This window comes from Cyprinodon tularosa, unplaced genomic scaffold (assembly GCF_016077235.1).
Source record: "Cyprinodon tularosa strain WSP-4 unplaced genomic scaffold, ASM1607723v1 ctg457, whole genome shotgun sequence".
Lineage (NCBI taxonomy): Eukaryota > Metazoa > Chordata > Actinopteri > Cyprinodontiformes > Cyprinodontidae > Cyprinodon > Cyprinodon tularosa.
The window spans coordinates 438,866-454,824 of NW_024039182.1; the positions used below are offsets into that span (position 1 = coordinate 438,866).

Sequence of the window (15,959 nt, forward strand, 5' to 3'; positions counted from 1 at the left end):
TTGATGTCCTAAACGTTATATCCAAACCCCTGGCATATATTGCTCAGCTGAAACACCTGCTGTCGCCATATTTTGTTTGTCGGTTGCTTTAGAGTGCATGCCGTGCAGAAAAAAATCCTTTTAGGCTGAAATAGATGCAGACATTTTAATGTTGTCATACAAATGTGTACAACATGGTTGCAATGGATTCATTTTAACTATTGTATGTGGGGAAACTTGAGATACCACAAGTTCCCCTACAGAAAAGGGAAACAATCCAGCACAGGATTATTTTACACCGTTCAATGGAAACAGTTATAACTCCTTAGTTATAACCATATTCAACCCTGCTGCATAGTGGAGCAGCATACAGGTGCTGGTCATAAAATTAGAATATCATGAAAAAGTAGATTGATTTCAGTAATTCCATTTAAAAAGTGAAACTTGTATATTATATTCATACATTACATACAAACTCATATATTTCAGATGTTTATTTTGTTTAATTTTGATGATTACAAATGACAACAAATGAAAATCTCAAATTCATCATATCAGAAAATTAGAATATTACTGAAGACCAATAAAAACAAAGGATTTATAGAAATGTTGGCCAACTGAAAAGTATGAAGATGAAAAGTATGAGCATGTACAGCACTCAGTATTTAGTTGGGCCTCCTTTGGCCTGTATTACTGCAGCAATGCGGCGTGGCATGGAGTCGATCAGTCTGTGGCACTGCTCAGGTGTTATGATAGCCCAGGTTGCTCTAATAGTGGCTTTTAGCTCTTCTGAATTGTTGGATCTGGTGTATTGCATCTTCTTCTTCACAATACCCCATAGATTTTCTATGGGGTTAAGGTCAGGAGAGTTTGCTGGCCAATTAAGAACAGGGATACCATGGTCCTTCAACCAGGTACTGGTAGCTTTGGCACTGTGTGCAGGTGCCAAGTCCTGTTGGAAAATGAAATCTGCATCTCCAAAAAGTTGGTCAGCTGCAGGATGCATGAAGTGCTCTAAAACTTCCTGGTATGTGGCTGCGTTGACCCTGGACCTCAGAAAACACAATGGACCAACACCAGCAGATGACATGGCACCCCAAACCATCACTGACTGTGGAAACTTTACACTGGACTTCAAGCAACGTGGATGAAGTGCCTCTCTTCTTTTCCTCCAGACTCTGGGACCTTGATTTCCAAAGGAAATGCAAAATTTACTTTCATCAGAGAACATGACTTTGGACCACTCACCAGCAGTCCAGTCCTGTTTCTCTTTAGACGCTTCTGACGCTGTCTGTGGTTCAAGAGTGGCTTGACACAAGGAATGCGACAGCAGAAACCCATGTCTTTCATACGTCTGTGTGTGGTGGTTCTTGAAGCACTCACTCCAGCTGCAGTCCACTCTTTGTGAATCTCCCCCACATTTTTGAATGGGTTTTGTTTCACAATTCTCACCAGGGTGCGGTTATCTCTCTTGCTTGTACACTTTTTTCGACCACATCTTTTCCTTCCCTTCGCCTCTCTATTAATGTGCTTGGACACTGAGCTCTGTGAACAGCCAGCCTCTTTAGCGATGACCTTTTGTGTCTTGCCCTCCTTGTGCAAGGTGTCGATGGTCGTCTTTTGGACAACTGTCAAGTCAGCAGTCTTCCCCATGATTGTGTAGCCTATAGAACTAGACTGAAAGACCATTTAAAGGCTTTTGCAGGTGGTTTGAGTTTATTAGCTGATTAGAGTGTGGCACCAGGGGCCATCAATTTTGAACCTTTTCACAATATTCTAATTTTCTGATATGATGAATTTGAGATTTTCATTTGTTGTCATTTGTAATCATCAAAATTAAACAAAATAAACATCTGAAATATATGAGTTTGTATGTAATGTATGAATATAATATACAAGTTTCACTTTTTAAATGGAATTACTGAAATCAATCTACTTTTTCATGATATTCTAATTTTATGACCAGCACCTGTAAACTTCTCCATCAGAAACTGCTGATGTGCTACAAGAATAATGTTGATAGTTTTACATCTCCTTTCATGTGGAATAATGGTGTTTCACATATTTCATTCTACTCATCTTGTCTCACCTTTTTTGTTTTTTTTTTCAATAATCTAAAAAGGATCTATTTTACATCACTTTAGAACTGTCTAAACTGAATGGAAACCACCATTTTTGTTTATTCAGTCAGTATGTCATACAGTTGGTACAATAATTTGTTAAAAAATAATGTGCCTCTTCTTCTGAGCACTGCAAATATAAAAAAAATAAAAAGCAAAATATATATATATATATATATTATATAATAAACATCCCCATAGCCTTTAACTATTTAGTACACGGAGGAGCAGCTGGGTGTATAAGACTGTAGCAGAGCAGAGAAATGCATTTTAAGAAAAACTGATACCCCATCCACTGAGTTATGGTGGTGGCAGTACTATGCTGTATGTATAATATTTCTTATAATTGAAAACGAAGCTGGACATAGTTTGATGGAACAGGACAATATTCAGGGAAAACTTGATTTGAGGCTTAATCGAACTAAATAATGATAGATTCTAAAGGAAAACCTGTTAAAGGCTTAAAAAGACTGAAGTCCATCATCTAGCAGGTAGACTCTAACAATGAGGTTATGGGGGTGAAGGGGCAGGTCAGGAGTAAAGTAACCCATATAACAGGGCATTAGTTCTCAACATGGCTGTCACAAACCATTGACTGTTGCCACATGTCTTTCACCTTTTAACCCTTTCCTTTCCAATAAATAAACAAAAAAAGCAAAACAAAAGCAAAGTTAAAGCTACTATCAGTTTAAATCAAAGTGTTAGAATAAGCCAATCAAATTCCACACCTAAAACTACACTCTTAATGAACTTCGATTGAGCTTTTTAGCAAAGAAACAGTTTTTAGTGACGAGATGTGGGAAGCTGCTAATGACACCAGAACACCTGCAGCCATAATTGATTTAGGAAGGGGAAATAGAAAAGCAAGCTGCATTTTTTATTTAAAAAAAAGTTGCTTGTCTCTCACACAGACACTGAATACATTAAGCTTAAATGTGACCAAATGTGACAACCTTAAATAGGTTACAATAGTTCTGAAAGGCTAATTATTTTACGCAAACACAATTTGTGTTCAAATTTCTTACTAAGTAGGAACAAGATGATGGTGAATAACTTGTTTGATGACCGAGAGAGAAAGACCCAAATAAACTGGCTCTGTGACACAAGCTCTCTTCTTAATCCCAATTTACATACTGTTCTGGTGCCCAGTATCCATGCCAATCCTGGTAATGTTTGAACAGACAATTACAGCCTTCGGTGATCCAGCTATATTACACTACTTGAAAAGATTAAAGAGGAAAATACAGGATTGAGAATTACTGATTTAGACAAACAGTCACTTAAAGTATTTGGATCCATTTCTACATGTCATAAATCTGCTTATAATAGGTTTAATGTATAATAGGACATTTCAGCAAAAAATCTGAGAATTGTCAAAGATAGATAAATGTTCTAGAAAAAGATCCAAACTTCTGTTATCCTTGATATAAAAATCAGCACTCTTTGCTTTTCATTTTACTGCTGTTCCTTTCTTTTTTTTTTTTGAAGGACTCATAGAAAAGGAAGCATAATAAAACTTACAATTCATAATTAAATTATGGAACTTACCAATATTGGGATGTTTCAAGAGACGACAGATGCGTGCCTCTCTTTCCAGCTTTTGGTGGTCTGGGGAAAACAAAAAGAGAGAAAAAGTTAGAAGAAAGTTAAAAACAAATATTGGATTTAAACTTAAAAAAAAAATAAAACTGTATCCTAAGGTATGTCTCATAAAAGTACAATCACAGGGAGCAAACATTACCCCTACTTTTACCATTTCAGATTTTCTTTTAAATTATTGAAAAGTTCGCTGTCCTACCAGCACTTCTTTTAAAAAGCAAACAGAAAACCTAAGACACCAATGTGACTGGAGCAAGATTGGCTTCAGTGTTGATACCCTGTTTCTCTTACTGCTTACAGACCAGTGGGAAAGATCAGAGCCAAAACCATAGGCTGCAAGACAGGCCTATTAGGCATGTTTACGAAGAGTGTTTGCACCGTTTTTTCCACTCTTACTGCTCCGCACGAGATTCTCTGCATGGCCATGCTGCATTTTCTCACTTCTGATCAGCACGCAGGAGCCTGCACATGATACCACCAGCTGTGGGAAATTCACTGTTTTATTTATATCACCTCTATGGCACTTCTTTTCAAGGAAAAAAGGCTTTACACCATTAAAATGGCATAAAGAATTGATTTGCGTCTTCAAAAATACCCTTAAACCCTTGATATACCATGATGGTTTTAATACAGCGAGTTTACATTCGGTGTGATCTCAACCCTGGATGGTATCTACCTCTTATATTAAATGCAGTGAGGAATCGACTCCCAACTCACGTTTAACGTTTCCAGCTTGACCTGCCCTGATCACTAATAGAAGCCATTTAATCCTACTGTCTTCCTGTTGGTGATAACCAAACCTTAGAACAAACAATCACACTTAACATAAGACTGAGGTTTCTATATCAGTGAGGTGTAAAGAAAGAAATCAGAGGAGACTATTAATGCTGGAGGTATGCTGGCTATTTGTTTAGGCAGCAAGGAGCTGTTATCCATAGGATTCCACATCATATCTTAGGGAAATATATGCCAAATCGAACCAGAGATGAATTGAACAGATAGGAAGGCTGAATATTTTACAGTAAACTTTGTCTTGCCCTTCTGAGCTTTTTAAATCAGCTTTTAATGTAATTATCAAACATGATGAATCTGGAAAAGTGGGCAGACTTTAAGGAATGTATGTTGACTCCTCCCCCCTTAAGTGTTGCATCTTATAGAGGGGCTCAGCTTCTTATGGAGTTTGAATACTGGAAAGCAAAACCTTATTTCCCTTTCTTGCCACCTTAAAGGAATCATACACCCAAAACATGATTAGCCTTCATTTTCTACTCACCCCCATACTGAACAACACTCTGGAGTACTTTTTTGATATCTCAAATGCATCTGGAGATCTGGGAGGCTTCTTGCTGTCTGCTGACATTCAAATAATGGAGGTCTATGGTGCCCGAGGCAGAAAGGTCCATAAAAGTCCACAAAAAACGTGTCAATATTCCTCCATACTGCTCGTCCAATGTATTCCAAGTGTCCTGAGTGGGTAGCGTCCATAATTTACTCGAAACAAAGTCATTTAGAATGTTTTTAGAGCATAAACAGTAGTGTATAGGATTTCCTACAAGCGCGCGCCTGCGAGTTCATGAGTCTACGGAAACCGCGGCAGACCAAACCAGATGAAAGTGCGGATTCAGCGTCTGCTCTGCCAATAATGCAAGCGTAGAAGAAGAAAAGTGCTGTTTACCTGTGCAAAGAAAGAAACAACGAAAGAAAAATGTCAGAGGACTTCAGTGTTGAGGAAGAGCATGAGTTCTTTGCCGAGCTGAATGCGCTGGTTTGGTCTGCCGGTTTCCGTAGACTCATGAACTCGCAGGCGCGCGCTTGTAGGAAATCCTATACACTACTGTTTATGCTCTAAAAACATTCTAAATGACTTCGTTTCTAGTAAATTATGGACGCTACCCACTCAGGACACTTGGAATACATTGGACGAGCAGTATGGAGGAATATTGACACGTTTTTTGTGGACTTTTATGGAGCTTTCTGCCTCGGGCGCTGGGCACCTCCATTATTTGTATGTCAGCAGACAGCAAGAAGCCTCCCAGATCTCCAGATGTATTTGAGATATCAAAAAATTACTCCAGAGTGTTGTTCAGCATGGGGGTGAGTAGAAAATGAAGGCTAATCATGTTTTGGGTGTACTATTCCTTTAAGATCAAGAATAAATGTCTCATCTTCCATGTAGCAGCCTTAAAGGGAAACACCATGTTTTTTTTACATTGGGCCCTTGATTTTACATCATGTTCCACTCACCCATATTAGTTTTGTGTCATTTGGAGCTGTTCCGCAGATATTCGTTTTTTTAATATCCAAGTAACGTCTTCCTACGGGCAACAAGTTGAAGGCACAAACTAAACTGTTCATAATTTATTCTGTATGGTACGCCAGCATTCATAACATGTAGGCGAATCACTTTTCCCCAGACATCCCTGGTTATATTTTTTATATTTCTTTTAAAACAAAGCGGAGTGTGTAGGACATCATCCGCGCACCGGACTGGAGTTGTGACAGGCAGCCTGGGCCACAGGCGGCTACGCTCTACCCCTTCTATTCATTCGGCTAGCTAATCTGAATCCTTCAATTCCATTTCGAGAGTGAGATCATCTGTGGTCGTAGCACTAGACATCTTCGCGGCATGTGAGTAAAACTAGCAGCAGTTCAGTGGACAGGAAGAATGAACGGTAACCGGCGCACGCGGATGACGTCATACACACTCCGCTTTGTTTTCAAAAAATATAATTGCGGATATCTGGGGGACAGTGATTCGCCTACATGTTATGAATGCTGGCGTACCATAAAGAATATATTAAGAACACTTTAGTTTGTGCCTTCAACTTATTGTCCATAGAAAGACGTTACTTTGATATTAAAAAAAAAAACAGAATATCTTCAGAACGGCTTCAAATGACACAAAACTATTATGGGTGAGTAGAACATGATGTAATAAGGTAAAATCAAGGGCCCAATGTAAAAAAAAAAACAAAAAAAAACGGTGTTCCCCTTTAGCGGAATGAGATAGAGAAAAAAAACCCAAAACAAAACAGAAATGCTCCTGTCCTAGCTCTTTCTTAACCCTAGTTGATAAAAGCTGCGGCCATATTACAGAAGAAGATGACAAAATCAAACCCTTCTATCAATTTCTTGCTCAGTCCCTCACCTATGAGCAAGATACTTCAAGTTCTCTGGTTTAAACACAGACTAAACCTAAAACAGATCACACAATCCTTATTTTGGAGGTTAAATGGTTCAGCTCTACCTTGACAGGCCAGCAGTTAAAAAAAATAAAATAAAGATCCAATTAATTTAATTTCTTTGATGGGTGTATCAATAGTCAAAGAAAAAAACTGCATATTGCAGTAAGCATTTGCTTATGAACATGTATGCAGAGAGTAATCTTACGAAAGCCAGCATTAGAACCGGTATTCATTCCTCAAGCTGGGAGGAAATCCAACAACAAAACACACCCACTTCATGAATAAACTTACATCCTTTTTTTGTGTGGAAATAACTGAATCCTGTGGCTTGCTGCAGGAGTTTTAGAGATGTTGGTTTGTATACTAGCTGACACATAAACTATCTAATCCCACTGGGATGAAGAAACCACAAAACAAAACCCTGAAGCAGCTGAGGTCATGGGTCAGGTGGCGTAGCTGTGGAGGACCCACTATTTGGGTGTAGATGTGTGTATGCCATCACTGTGGTTAAGCCAACTAACTCCCCACAGCTCCATGGCGATTACATGACACAGACACAGAGAGAGGCTGACTAAGATTTGCATTCATATCCCCAGAGCAGCAACAACCCCTGATAAAATTCACTGCAGTTATGCCATCAACTTTCACTTATCTCACTGCCCTTGCACAGCGTCTATATGCATTTTACCATTTTTGGTTTCTAACAGCATCAAGTAGCAAACTCTACACTTTGTTTTAATTATTTTTGACTAAAGGGTTGACAAGTTGGGGGTTGTAGTTTTAAGTATGCTTTACATGTACCTTCAAATAATCTCCCTCTAGGTGTAAATCTCTCTAAAAATGTGAGGAAACGACTGAAGGCAATAGAGACCTGAACCACCTTCTAATTACAGCGGTGACGCAGGATGGAGAGAAGGGGAGAGAAATAGATAGAGGATTACGTGAAGCGTCCATTTGCTGGAAGAGGATCACAGTTCTTCGATGTGTGTGTGTTTGTAAAACGGTCTACCACGGCGCAGCGTCGCTGCAGCACTAATTCATTCAATCTTCTTATTTGTTGGTGTGAGAGAGAGTGTGGTAAAGGAAGACGGGAAAGAAAGGGCTGCGGGGTAATTACTGGCACTTCCTGCTGCTCTCTAATTGGCCATCTGCTTTGCCACTGGGAAGGCCCAAAGCCATCTTAGATTAGCGGGGAAGGATGGTGAGAATGCCACACATGCATATACACCCCTTTATCAGCCACACAAAGTTGACAGTTCAGCTGAAGGCTCAGTCAAGCTTGTTTTGGGTGAGTTTGATCCAAGCTGTTAGGATGAGGAAATAGTGTCAGAACAGCTGAGGAGAGTCAATACTGATAGTATGGCAGTAATTCAGGGACAAGGTTTGGCATTCTCACTAAAGATAGTTGTATAGGTCCTTATTTGCCTAAACACAAATGCATTGATCTGCATTGGATTAGTGTATACGACAAGAGAGGCATTTCTTGTAATTTCTCTGAGAAAAAAAACTAAAACAAACTTAAACTTAAAAAGAAAACAAATTAAGTGTCCAATATTAGAAACCTTCTATAGAGTCTGTGCATATTTGAAATCTGGATAAATTGCAATGAAGGATTAAAGCATGTAATGGCTCCACTAATAAGAAATGACCACTGATTTAAAGACATAAAACACAGTTGAGCTGGTGCATCTGCAATTTCTGTTTTGAGAGGGGAGGGAAAAAAGCATATACTGTTACCAATATTATCAAAATGTTACTACATTAGGTTTTAATAAACCTGAATTTGGCTTAAATGGCGTAAAATTTAAAATTCATGAACTTCAACAAGTACTTCAATTTTATAATCTTCAATTAGAGTGTCAGAGCAGAGTTTCCGCTACATCTAACTGATCGCCACACCTTCAGAATGAATACAAACAAAGTGTTAAAACAATGTAAAGCATATGATTTAGCATACTGTATGCCTGCGCACTTATTTGGAGGGAATTGTAGCCTAATAGTTAGAGCATTGTAATTTGGTGCCAGAGGTTCTGAGTTCAACTCTCGCAGACTGCCGCTCTGCGTCCCTGAACAAGAACCTTAACCCCACACTACTTCCCATGCACTGCACAATGGCAGCCCACTGCTCCCCAAAGGGATGGGTTAAAGGCAGAGGTAAACGTTCAAACACTACTATTTTAATCATAAGAGTTTGAATTCAATTCAAGCATCATGAAATGTTAATATTGGGTGCATTTTGAAAAAACAACAGGGCCTCCTCCCATCTGTCTTGCGGTGAAGCTAGCTGGGGTATGAGTCAAACTGGTGGCTGGAGTGTGCTTTGCTGTTCTTGGTAGTAAAAAAATAAAATAGAAATGACAGGCCAACTTAGTAACTTTGTCACAATATTTGAGAACATTTCAGACCCTTTTAGCAACTTTTATTTAAAAAAAAATCAATTGCAGACAAATCTCTGTGCTTTTAGGAAGTTTAGTGACTTCACATGCAAGCAGCAATCGTTCTACTGCTCTGGTCTTGCGACAGCATATAGAGCTGCAGTGAGTCTCCCTAATTCCCTAAGCGCTGTCTCACAGGTAGGAGAAGGAATGTCATCTAGAAAGCCCTGCATGCAATCAGAGCAAAAAGAACAGAGAGGAAACCTGTTCTATGTTCCCACAGATAATGTATAATGCATGCATAAAGACGCCAATGATTCTGGATTACAAAACAGGATATAAATATAATCTAAATATATTTTTTTACTCAAGTTTCGTTTCCCCTCATATAGTTGCATTAAAATAATTACCTGTTTGAATGACTTCACGTCTTTCTGACTTCTTTTTGGTAAAATTATAGGAATGCTGTGGGGATTCAGTTAATATACTGAATTCATACATTACTACATACAGTAAGGTTAATGTATTATAGTCATTATGATTATAGTTTTGATCCAGATACGCATGAACCCCCCTCCCCCATGTTAAGTCTCACTATCTCCGACTCAGCACAGTCGCAGCAGACAATGCAACAAGGCCTTAGCTGCCAGTGTCACTTCAACAACTACATTAGAGCATTCATTCTGCCTTTTAGTGCTGCCATGTCAAAGTAACTGATTTACTTGGGCCAGTTTAATGATTCTCATGATATAACCTTTATAACGCCTGCAGAAACTGCATTAGATGCACAAAGATGTAAAAAGTAAATCCATAACATGTAATTGCTTTTATTTAAAGAGAGAAGACCAGGTGGACCGCTTTGCTCCTCTAGTCACCGCTTTCCCTGAAGCAATACAAGTTTCACAAATTTATTATAATCATAATATCAGTGAATATTAATATAAAGACTGTTTAGAATTTGTGCTGCTCTAAATTTTTGAAATTCAGCACAATTTCCAGCAAAATCATGCCTAAAGAAAGAGTATGGATACTCTTAAAAGTACCATGCAGTGTTCAGATACAATGCTAATTTGACATGGTTTCAACACTAAATACAAGTGATGTTTGCATATTTTTGCTATCAATAATTTTAGATTTCTATATTATTTGCACATTAAAATAATAATACCCCCATCAACCTTAAAATGTTATCAAATAGTGTTATATTTAGGGTTTTTTTTTTATACATAACTAATAAAATCAGTGATTCTGTTGAGAAATCAATCACACCCTCTCTTGGCTTGTTCTTTAGTTCCCTTCCCCTCCCCCTTTCACAGATTACTGCAGTGTTTACTAGAGCTTTGAAAGACTTATCCACCAGGCCGCGTAGGAATAAATACAAAACAATAATAAAAATAAACACCACCCAAATTCTACAAGGTGGAGAACTTGGACTTTTGTTCGCTAAAGCTGCCTATTCTTATTTTCCAAGTGCAAAGCAAACCTGCTCACACATCTCTTATTTGATTTCACTTTATCTCGCTTCTTTGGTGAGAGGTCTCACTAAATATGCAGGGCTAGGCTTTTACAATTCATCCTCTTCTCCAAGTAGACAGCCACAAACACACAGACACACCTCTGCCTCTGCAAAGAGCCCACAGCTTTCTGCTGAGCTCTTACTTTTCATGGCTGGGACATTAATACAAGAAGCTGCACTATGTGGACACTTGATGGTACGGATGAAACAATAATAGCATTACAAGCTCCCACCAAACAGACATGCTCTATTAGCATCACTCTGCTCTCTTCGTCTCCATGCGGACAAATACCATCACAGTCAACAACAGGGCAAACAGGGAGGCGCCTATGGAGTCTTTGGGGTCTTAGTGCTTGATGAAGATACATTGAACATAAGTGGATTAGCCTCAATACAAACCAATCCCCCTTGACAGAAAGACCAGAGACGAGCATTGAGAGAGAGGTGCGAAGCTAATGGAAGAAAGCAAGGTGGGTTTGAAAACTATGAAGAAATCTATGTTTTTAAATTAACAGATGTTAATATCTTACAGCTGAATTTTGGCCCTAAAGTCTGCCGCCTTTAAAGCAGGAGCCTGTGTCGATTAATTATACGACAAAGAAGCCACTACAGCAACTTATTTAATTATGGGTTTATAAAAAGCATCAATAAACCATTAGAAAGTTGCTGATAACACCAGTGAGACACAGCTTAATAAAAGATTTCCTCTGCTGTTTGAACTGTTGGATTTTTTTCCTTTCTCATTCAATTGTACAGATTGCAGTAAATGCTGTTCAATTAAAGCTGTTTAAACGGATACTGCAATGCATGCAGAACCCATCATTTCATTATTCTATTAAAGCTGCATTACCTGGAAACTAATCAAATCAAGGTAAACTGGCTCAGATATGTCTTAGTTCATCAGAATGTTAGTAAAAATTTTACTCATTAAATTAATATAAAAAAAATGAAAATATAAAGTAACTCTACGTTGTGATATAGTGCTGAATAGATTATTTTGTGTTACTTATGAGGATTTTTTTTTCTTTTAGACCTAATGGTTATGTGAAATGTATATTTTTTTTAGAAAAGTTTGATTTTTCACAAAATATTTTAAAAACTGAATTTTTTTGTTATGCTTTAGAGAATAATAGAGAGGACTGCTTATTTGACGGCTGTCCAGCAAACTATAAATCCTTTTATTTAGAAATCAGGGTCCCAGAGTCTGAACAAGGGAGGCACAGAATCCAGATTACTTCAGATCTGTGGGTGAAGTTTCCACAGTCTGTGATTATTTGGGGAGTTGCGTAATCTGCTGCTGTTGGTCCTCACTTTATCGTCGTCAAGCCATCTACTAGCACATTTAAGAGCACTTCATGTTTCCCTCTGCACACAAGTTTTATTGAGATGCAGAGTTCATTTTCCAGCAGGACTTGGCACCTGTCCACAATACAAGCAGTAACCCCTGGTTTGATGACAATGGGATCTGGCTGCTCAGTGCAGACAACCTAAAGAATGCCATAAAAGCAACCTGGCCTAGCTTAACATTTCACTAGAGCCACAGGCTCACATTTCCCAAGACACTTAATATTGCAGCAGTAATTAATACAATTACAGTGCAGTCAATATGCTGAATGTATTTACTGAGCAATGCTTGGACTGATTTTAGGCTAGGTCAACATTTCATTTTTCAGTAGTCTTAGAGAATATATGCATTAATGGGAAACTGTTTTTTTCCCCATAGCAATAGAGGCCAAATCTATGAATATATCCCTCTTTGTGTAAGAGTTTCACTTTTTGAATCAAATAACTAAAACCTTGATAGGATTGTACAGCATTTATTTTCAGCGGTACAAACACTTGCGTTTCACTTTTAGTTATTTTTCTGATTGAGCAGAGAGTTGTTTAGCAAAACCAATTTCTCACACTTAAAGCTAACTAATCAAATCATGCATGCGCGTTATTTGTGTCTGCGTCGAGTGTGCGTGCCTGGGAATACCATACCTCTTGCAGAAAGCTTCTTAGTGTTGATAATTTTTGCAGCATACTCTTGTCCCGATGACTTCTTTACACACCTACGCACCACTGAAAAAGCTCCCCTAAGAACAAAGGGCACAAACAACCAAAGATTAGTTCCTTTTCACATGCGCTCCCTAGCACATTCACCAGTGTGACATTTGAAGCTGTGCTTTAGTCTAGTCAGAGTGGTTTGTTTGTAACTGTACTCATTACTATCAAGGCATCAGCTCAGATAATCAGCAGTAATATCACATCTGGTATTCTTTCATATAAATACAATTCAATAAACTTTGTAAAAGCAAACACACCATGGCTATAGAAGAAAAAAAAAGTTATTAATTCACTGATATAAATATGCTAAAACACAAAAGCAAGAGTTTCGCTTTGACCTAGAGAAGTGCCCTGCATGCATTTTGGGGAGAACATAATTACACAGCCTTCTGGAGCAGCCTGTGTATTCAGCAAATCCTCCAGCTTTCCCGTCATCTGAAGGCAACTTTTCACTATTCCTGATGACACGAAACCTGCTGCTACTTTCTGCTGCACTCTGTCCATAGCTTCAATTATTTAAGAGCAAATGAAAGCTGACAGGTGACACAAGTACCAGCCAGTCCCTCGATGGTAATAAACTGTGTCAGAAGAAGAAATGGTATAATACATTAACATAAGAAACGCTGAGATGAGTCCAAAGCAGAATCAGAGGCCAGATCCACCTTGGACAGAATGTAGGTATGTATACTAGCTGGGCAACTGGTGCCATTGATTTATCTAAATTGCTGGGCATAGAGTGGGTATGGCAGCTGAAAATAAAGGGCAGTATATCTCTAGGAGCAGTGTCCTCGTCCTCCTCCTCCAGCTGCTGCTGACGGTAATTTCAGTAAAAATAAGGGCAGACACCTTACATTGGTAGTCGGATTTTCTTTGCATTGTTTGAGCAAAGAAGGAACAGCTACACGGTTAGAGGTCTGAAGACCGGTCTTCCCTTATGCTTCGAACTTGTTTTGGATTTTGCACATCCACCAACAAAAATTACCAAAATACCACATTTCACCTCTAAGCAGCAATAAATAAATAAATAAATAAAAACAAATGGATGCTATATAAAAAATACATACACCAAGTCCATGCAACACTCTTCTATTAGCCACACAAGCATCCTTTCAAATTAAAACCCAAACTCTGCACTTTCCAGTAACATGGGCTTCTGACAGGTGCGGCGTGGGCAGCCACTCTATGCGGCTTCCTGTCTTGATGTTATTTTTATTAGCAGTAATTTTGGTGGTGTCTATGGTTAAAAGGAAAATAAAATATCAGTCACAAAATGTGTTTTTTTTTTTTTTTGTTGAACTTTTATTTATGTGAAGCGTAGGAAGAATTACTCTGTGGGGTTGGAAAAGGTTAGGATAAACAAGTTTTCCCTCTTTAAGCCTGATATTATTTATCAGTAATATTGGCAATAACTAATTCTTTTGGCATTTGTTATCATGAAAAATATTAGGAGCTACCTCTCTAAAAAGACAAAACTTATTTTTAAATAGCACAAAGATGTATTATACTATTTTTCAAACTAATATGCAATAAAAAAATGTATTAGGTTTAGAGAATCTGTGGCTGTATTTACTGACCTAAGGTATTGAAGAGGACTTCCGCAAATTTTAGATGAGACCTGCCCTCTCCGCTTAAAAAGATGCACATGCACAACCCTGTGCCCGCTCCTAAGGGAGAACGCCTTTCAAACGTGTGCAAGAGCATTCAGGACCCCATTTCTCCTCGTACATGCTCCGTGTAAAAGTTGCTGTTTGCATCGCTCATACAAGCTTACTCTGCATAAGAGGATTTGCAATTTTTTCACTCAGACTCACCACCGGTAAGTGAAAATGGATCATCAAAATAAGGGGCTTATTTTAAGGATCCACTGAGAAAAAGAACATCCTCCACTGTACCTTTAACTTATTAGCTTAACAACAATAAGTACTATTAGGTAGTAGGTTCAATTTTTTTTTTTTTTTTTTACAAAATCAGATTTAGTCCAAAATGGAACTTGCAATTCAGACCTTAAAGGCACACTATGCAACATTTTTCAGTTAATTAATGTGTTCCATAACGTTATGGATGATTAAATGAGTCATTTCAGGTTGAACAAAGGTATTCTCGGCCGCCCTGGTGGTCTGTGGGGGAAATACTGCACTTGCAACTGCAGGAGCACCGACCCGCACCCACAGGCTCAGAAGTCTCGTGAGAGTCAGTCTTGCTTTACGGCGAGAACTGCTACACGCCCCCGATTCTTGATTCTCCGACGTCGAGAATCAAGAATCCACCTTTCGTATTCCATTGTCAGAGTTTTTTAAAGTGTTTAACAGAGACGTTAGCACCTCGATGTCGGAGTACACAGAGTGAAGCGAAAAGACTACAACTGTGTAAACAGGCCCCATTTCCGTTTCCGGTGGCAGCGGACTATTGACTATTCCTACAGAACTCAATGGGATTTACAAAATGCTAAATAAAACACTACAGGAACGTTTTTTCTTTACGAAACTTTTTTTGGAACGTCATTGAACAGCGCTGACGACACGGTGAGTAGCATATTTTAAAAAAAGAACGTTTAAGGTTGTTTTAAGGACATTATCGGACATGCTCTATGCTAGCCATTCTAAAGCAGCCAGGGGGTGATTCTAAATGAGCCAAAAAGCAGAGACAGGAGCAATTGTCAAACTTTTGGTGTCGATCATTCGATTTCATCCTGGACACTACAGAAAATGGGCTTAAAGTGTAAAAAACCGAACTTCTCCTTTAAGCATCTGGTTCTGTACATTTTGACCCAATCTACAAAAGGGTGTGTTTTTTCCTGTGCTTTACTTACAAAAATTAATAAACCCTTTTTAACATCTCTAAAATCAATTCTTTGTGAAATATAACAAAATATTTATTTTTCACCAAATTATAATCAAACGAAACAATGTAACCGACTAAAACTTAATTTTGAATTTGCCGTTTTTCTCAAAAGAGCCCGTTTTTATTCCCCAAATCGAGTAAAATCGAGTTACATCTATCACACTTCTAACCAATCTCCAAATACAGAATGACAAAGGAAACTTGACTAAGGAAACTTGCAGTCTGAAGGACTATTATCTTCCATCCAATCAACTTCTTCTGACCTGGAGGAAAAACAGTGGATAAAGCTATTTAG

General features: G+C 38.4%; 1 protein-coding gene across 23 annotated transcripts in view; it reads right to left on the reverse strand.

The window, feature by feature from the left end:
* LOC119793603 (calcium/calmodulin-dependent protein kinase type II subunit gamma) overlaps positions 1-15,959 on the reverse strand; it is a 62,442-nt gene that overhangs the window by 43,461 nt on the left and 3,022 nt on the right. For all 23 annotated transcript variants that reach the window (XM_038300784.1, XM_038300793.1, XM_038300803.1 and 20 more), the window contains exons 2-3: positions 12,758-12,852; positions 3,648-3,707 (exon numbers count right to left, since the gene is read on the reverse strand). In XM_038300784.1, coding sequence (XP_038156712.1) covers positions 3,648-3,707; positions 12,758-12,852 — 155 coding nt within the window. The remainder of the gene's footprint in view (positions 1-3,647; positions 3,708-12,757; positions 12,853-15,959) is intronic.